At 44.9% G+C, this 6,737-nt stretch overlaps 1 protein-coding gene across 1 annotated transcript; it reads left to right on the top strand.

The window, feature by feature from the left end:
- Nucleotides 1–1,188: 1,188 nt before the first annotated feature.
- On the top strand, nucleotides 1,189–4,501 carry LOC136523459 (uncharacterized). Its single transcript, XM_066517138.1, has 2 exons — nucleotides 1,189–3,498; nucleotides 3,683–4,501. Exons 1-2 carry the CDS (start codon nucleotides 1,189–1,191, stop codon nucleotides 4,499–4,501), a joined length of 3,129 nt encoding a protein of 1,042 aa, XP_066373235.1.
- Nucleotides 4,502–6,737: the final 2,236 nt, after the last annotated feature.

The raw sequence follows: 6,737 nt of genomic DNA on the forward strand, positions 1-6,737 counted from the left end.
AATACCATTGAAAAACCAAATCATAGAAACTAAAGAATGTCAGCCGATTCTTTTAAAGTGGGAAGAAAGAGCAAAGAATCAGGAGAGGACACGTGTAAGCTTCTCGTTTGCCATCGGTTGGTTAGAACCGGCATCGATTCATTTGAATGGATGGATGAGATCATCTTGATCTCTATGTTCCGTAACAAAAAGGAATCTGTGAGTTAGTACATGAGCAAGAAAGGAATCCGTGAGATTTGCATTTGTTTTTTTTTTCAGTTTTCTAAAGATTCAGTTAATCTCCACCGTAAGAACATTACTTTTTTATTTTTGTAAAGTGAAATATCAACCTTTGTATGATCTACTAACCATAACTCAGTCACGTGTGCTAAATTTTTTTTTAGATAAAGGATAGTTTATATCTGGCTTCATCTACCGAGGTAGAATCAGGCCCATTATTACAAAGTTCACAGCACACCACTTTCAAGGTTGAGACGCTCACATCCAGACTTTGGGAAACAAAACATGAAGAGAAGTCCTGACTAAGAAAGACCACAAAACCTATTAGATAACCATACACTGGAACTAAAGAAATGCAGGGCTGAAGTCGTTTCCAAATGCTGCCCAACAAGGGTCAGCTGGTCCCGTAGATCATCACGCCGCTGCAGTCTTGCCCACTGCCGTTGCCAATGGGTTCCCCTGAAGAGCACCTGCAAAAAAGTTTTTGGTCTGCATTTGTCAAAAACCACTTCATTTCTTGTTAACCAAATTATCCAACATAAAGCCGTTGCTGCCGTTAATAACAATGAGTTATAAATAACACGACCCATCTTAGACCAAGTAACAAATAAATCGTCTATGTTGAGAGGAGGTGCTATTCCAAATAATAAGTGTACAGCGCGCCACAGAAATTTGGCATAAGCACATTCGAAAAAAAGGTGGTGAATAGTCTCTGTAGAATGACAAAAGCAACAACTTTTGTCACCATTTCAGTTACGTTTTGCAAGGTTATCTTTGGTTAGGATTACACCTCTTTTTTGGTACCACAAGAATATCTTCAAAAGGCTCGTGTGCTAGATAGACGATGGTCATATATTTTTCTTCTTCTCCGGTTAACGTGAGATTTTTTTTTTTTTTGAGAGTTTATGGTTAGTATAGGTATTGTGGATGTGCCTTTTGGAGTTTAGACAACTAGCAAGGTACTGATGCATGGTATGTGTGCAGGTTATCAATGCTGACACGATCGACGCGGCTGCTCAACTAATTCTTCATGAGCTCAAGGGCGACAGCAACAATGTCATCTACTTCGATGGCTGGGACGGGATGGGGGCGTCTGCTGTCCTTCGAGCCGTCGCCCAATGCTTTGACGTGGCCTCTAAGGTCCCAGTGGGACTGCAATTTGATCAAATCATCCACGTCGACTCCTCAAAGTGGCAGAGCAAGAGAGCACTTCAGAGGGCGATAGCAGAGCAGCTGGACCTGCCCGCAGAGGTGATGGGGATGTTTGACAGGCAAGATGAGGAGGATGATTACTATGGGGTGGCCCAGGGCTCCCGTGCCGAGATACCGGAAGTCCTCAAGGCGATGTATCGACGCATCAAGGAGCTGAACCGCAGGTTCTTGGTGATCTTCCACAATGGGAGCAGCGAGGAGATTGACCTAGGCAGCTACGGCTTTCCTTTGTCTGAACACTATGACAACAAGGTGCTGTGGACTTTCCAAGGGAGATTCCGGCTCTACCCCAAGATGAAGGTTGACAGGGCCTTGAACAAGAGCACTGAAGGGAGGGTGGCGACCTACCTTGTTCTCTTGGCCTCCTCCCACATTGAGGGTCGAGATCCACAAGAGATGTGGTCCTCCCTTGTGCGACAAGAAGCTGCAGAGATCATCACTAATACTACTGGCGGGCCTGCACGAGTTGCTGAGTTCTTCATCTTGTTCATGATGAGGCTTTGTTGCATATCTTATAACTTGATGATGGACTACGATTTGGCTACCCATGCCTGCAACTACTGGGTGTGTGATGGCATCCGACACCTACAACAGGGAGACAGTACTGGTGATGGCAACGACGTATCATGGAGATCAGCAGATGCTCTGCACCTTGAGATGCAACTGGATTTGGACTACTACCACTATAACCACCAATATTTCCCCTCTCACCTGCTATACCGGACTTCACCATTCTCTGGATTTCTTTTGCTCCCTAATGCAGACTTGTTCCAAGACTTGGGCAAGATTACTGTGCTGAAGCTTTCACGCCGCACCTTCAGCTTCACATCACCTCCGTTTGTCCATTGCCACAACCTTAAATTTCTATGGCTTGACCACTGCCAAGACCAAGAGATGATCAGTAGCAGCATAGATGGCTTCCTTCAGGATGAAAAGAAGAAACTCACCCAAGATGAAGATGGAGCTGCAGCAAAGGAGTACATCCAGCAGTGCTTCAAAAGGCTCTGGGTGTTAGACATCCGCTACACACCCTGCAATCAGATCTTGTCTGCACAAATGATGGATGCCATGACTCAGCTCAGGGAGCTAAATGTGATGGGAGCTGAGGATTGGGACATGGGCCAGGTGCAAGGACGGCTTCCTAACATCTGCAAGCTCCGAATAACCAAGTCAGCAATCCGCTGCCCATCAGGAAATGACGCCGACCTCTTGTTGTCAGGAATGGACAAGGTGCAGCTTCTTGACTTTTCTGGGAACCAGATCATGAAAGAGAGTGGCAAGAAAAGCTTACCTACGACAAGCTTACCTGTGGCAAGCAGCCTGGAGACTGTCATCATCAATGACGGATGTGTTGGGTTAGAGAAGATTTCCTTCAGGGGGTGTGCCAAACTGAAGAATATCCTATTGAAAGGATCGTTCCAAGAGCTTCGAATCCTGGACGTCTCGGGCACAGCAGTGAAAACACTGGATCTCAGTGCAGTTACAGCAGCCCAAAAACTTGACGAGCTCCTTCTACTTGACTGCGGCAAGCTCTGTGCAATCCTGTGGCCACCACAAGAGGTAATTAGGAGAGCATTGTTGAGGAAAGTGTGCATTGACACTACCATGCAGACCTCAGTATCAACTGCGCCCCGATCCAGAGAAGAAAAATCAAAGGAGGGTAGTCCTGTTGCTACGACGACAGGACCCCGAGCACCATCTCAATGTGATCGGTTTGTCTCTGTGAGGGATGCGAGGCTCCTGCGTTCACTTGTTCCCTTGGAAGAGCACTTCAATTTCGTTGTGCATGTGGAGATTTCCTCTCCACTTAGTCATCCTGCTATCATCTCTGGAGGAGGTAGCAAAGATGCTGACAGCAGCAGGAGCAGTGAGCAGCCACCGCTTGAAGACGGTAACGGCGGCCACATGCAGCAACTGATGGCAAGCGAAGGCGGCGGCAGGGGTGAAGAAGCTCCAACAATCACACAGATATCCCCTTGCCCGCGTGCTCCTAATCTACCGTCCCAGAACCATGGTTTCTTTTATCGGCCGAAATATCCTGATATTTCCGATATATCCTTTTTATCCGTAGGTGCCGATAAGAAAATATCTATCTTTTTCATACAAATTTTGTTCAAATTTATTTAAATTTACTTAAATTCAAATCAAATTTTATTTGAATTTGGTCCGATATTTTCGATATATCCTATTTATCCTCTTTATCTGTGACCCCCGATAAATTTTAATTTCCGAAAATAAAAACCTTGCCCAGAACTGCTACACGTACATACAAGACCGTGACCAGCATCCGATGACCTTTACAATACCGGACTTCATCTGTGATAGAGCTATGATCCTACACGTCCACGATAGTCTGTCCATCATCAGTATCCCTGGCCCTGCACCTCTACAAGGTTCACAGTGGACAAACCTAAAATGGTGCCGAGTTGAGCGGTGCCCCATGCTGGAGTGCGTCTTCACCGCACCCCGGTCGTTGTTAGGAGATGGCGACGCTTGCGTCTTTTACTCCCTGAGCACATTCTGGGTGTCGCAGTTTCCCAAGGCACGCTTCATCTGGAACTGGAGCTCATCATCCTCAACAATCAGCAAGCTTCCGAGTGGATCGTTTCTTTTCTTGGCCATGTTGCACCTGGACTGCTGCCCCAGCCTGATATATGTACTCCCGATGCCAATCCAAGGTCTACGCGTCCTGCGGACCCTCGAGATCATGTGGTGTGGTGATCTTGTCGATGTCTTCCCATTGGAGCCAAACACCGCATGCCATGCGACCGTGGAATTCCATAGTCTTAAGCACATCTGCCTTCATGAGCTGCCGAAGCTGAAAGGCATATGTGGTAGATGGAGGGTGTACGCGCCTAAGCTCGAGACCATCAGGATCAAGGGATGCTGGAGCCTCAGGCGCCTGCCCGATGTCCGTGGTGGTAGCAGGGTCGAGTGCAGCTGCGAAAAGGAGTGGTGGGACAGCCTGCAGTGGGAGTGGGGAAACCCTAACCACGACCCTTCCCTCTACGAGCCCATCCACTCGCCGCATTACAAGAAGCACCTGCTCCGGACAACTGTGCTCAGATGAGGTATTTAGGTACGTCGGCGGCGAAAGTTAGATTTAGGTTGCTTTGAATGGATTAATCTCTTAATGTTATACACCTTGGCTTCTCTGGATTATTATTGCAGATGGACATCGATCAACATCAATACGTGCTCAGCTCGCTTGCTTCATCATCGAGTGCTTGTGTGAGGTCTTCGATTCACGGTTGCGATGATCCGTCGCTCGCAACAGCTGGTGTCTCTGCTTTGTGATTTTTCTTCCACTCGATCTGCTGCTTTTGGTTTACTATCGATCGAATTTGTGTGTGAGATCTGCATCGCCCCAGCCCCATCAAGCACTGCCCACTTTGCTTTGCTTTGCTTTGGTCGGGCCGGCTTGCTTGCTTCGGCATCAAGTACTGCCCTTGTCATGGCAACTTGTTGGCTAAGCGCATCTTGGTGTGGTGTGATACATATCTATCTACTCTGAGCAGTAGGTAAATATATAAATAAGGGCGAGACATTAGTAGGAATTGGACAGCTGAATTCCCTTTCAGCTTATGCGGCAGCAGATAGCATTCATGCTGCCGCCGCCGCCAACTGCTCTGCTCTAGCTCGGTACTTGTCGTGTGTGTTGTGGCGTACTGCGTGCTATATATGTGGCCCTCGGGTAGTTTTGATTTGCCACCTGTGTGTACGAACTGAATGACCAAGATTTGTTAAACTTGCTTCACTTATTATATATTTGGTCCGTTCTAAATTATTGACGACTTTAGCTTTATTCTAAGTCAAACTTGTCTAATTTTAATCAGATTTATAGAGACAAAAAATTACCAACATATATACATCAAATCAGATTCATTAAATCCACCGTAAAATATATATTGGTAGCGTATTTATTTTATATTATAAAATTAATATATTTTTCTATAAATTTGATCAAAATTAGACAGATTTGACTCAGAAAAACATTCAATAATTTACTAGAACAGAAGAGTAAACCACCTCATCCGTCAACCGGCACACGGAGACATCACGGATGTGGTTAATAACACACGGAAGGTGACAATATTAGTGGTGGCCCCCGAGAAGCACCGGCACGATATGTTGAGTATTCATGCCCCCCAAACAGATTGCCGGTTGCCGCAAGCACCGGCAGTCATCGCCCCGTGCCCCCAAACAGGTTTATTAATATCCAAAACAGCTGTTGGATATTAAGTTGACCTACCTGCCGGTCAAGTTGCCGGATTATTTAAGAGATGAGACAGGGGGACTGATCGATGGCGCTGAAACTTTTAGTTTCCGGAGGCATCATCATCCACAGTGATCTCAGTCACAGGGAGACAGCCGTGGGTGTAAAGCAGGGTTAACAAAGTCGACGATAACTGCGTCGATTTGGCGGTTACCAACATGGGTGTAAAGAGATATATCCAACATTTGATTTTACACACTAACGTTATTGTTGCCTGTAGCACCACACTGAAGGAAATCGTGGATCTTTTAAAAGTAAAAAATGAAGGAAATCGTATTACAGTTAATTTGTAGAGGACGGATGTGAAACCAAATCAAATGTTTTGTCTAGGTTTAATTGAGCAGTGCAAGTGCTAGCTCAACGAAAACAATAACACATTTGTTTTTCACGTCCCCGTGGGTCTGCCTTCCTGCGACACTGCATTCCTAAAAAGACTCCTAAATACTTTTTTTGCCTGTTGCTAAGATCAATCATCCTCAAAACAATATATTGCTAAGATCAACATCATGTTTTCTATGCTCCGTGTATTGCACTGAAAATATTTCGCCGTCCATAGCAACACACGACATAAACATAGTACTTACTAGAATCTTATTTAGGCTATATTAGCATGGTCTTACAAAAATATATACATCATATATGGCCGATAAATATGTAGCCATCGTCCTTAGGCACTTTTTGGTTCGGAATAATATTTTTTAGTACGTAGGCTTTAAAAAAAGTGGGGATATATTGATAGCTAAAATTGACAAGCTTAGTATTGACACTTATTATTCCGCAAATCTAGTGTGTTTACATGTTTTGCAGGTTATAAGCATCATATTTGGATATTTTAGGTATGATTTTTTTGAAGACATAAAGAACTTGTAACAGTACCAAAATAAGGTTACATCATGTATTTGAGTTTGCTAAGACGAAGCCCCCATTGAGACGATGTAAACAGACTAATGGATCGCCTAATTTGGATTCATGATGCTAAAGTTATAATGATAGGAAAGTCTCACAAGCTGCAAAATTGGGTCATCCGGTT

The sequence above is a fragment of the Miscanthus floridulus genome, chromosome 18 (genome assembly GCF_019320115.1).
Source record: "Miscanthus floridulus cultivar M001 chromosome 18, ASM1932011v1, whole genome shotgun sequence".
NCBI lineage: Eukaryota > Viridiplantae > Streptophyta > Magnoliopsida > Poales > Poaceae > Miscanthus > Miscanthus floridulus.

Excerpts from the sequence above, each read along its gene's own strand:
- LOC136523459 (XM_066517138.1), top strand. The coding sequence starts at position 1,189 with ATGGTATGTGTGCAGGTTATCAATGCTGACACGATCGACGCGGCTGCT. Across the intron at positions 3,499-3,682 it reads CCGATATATCCTTTTTATCC|AACTGCTACACGTACATACA; the intron begins GTAGGTGCCGAT and ends AACCTTGCCCAG.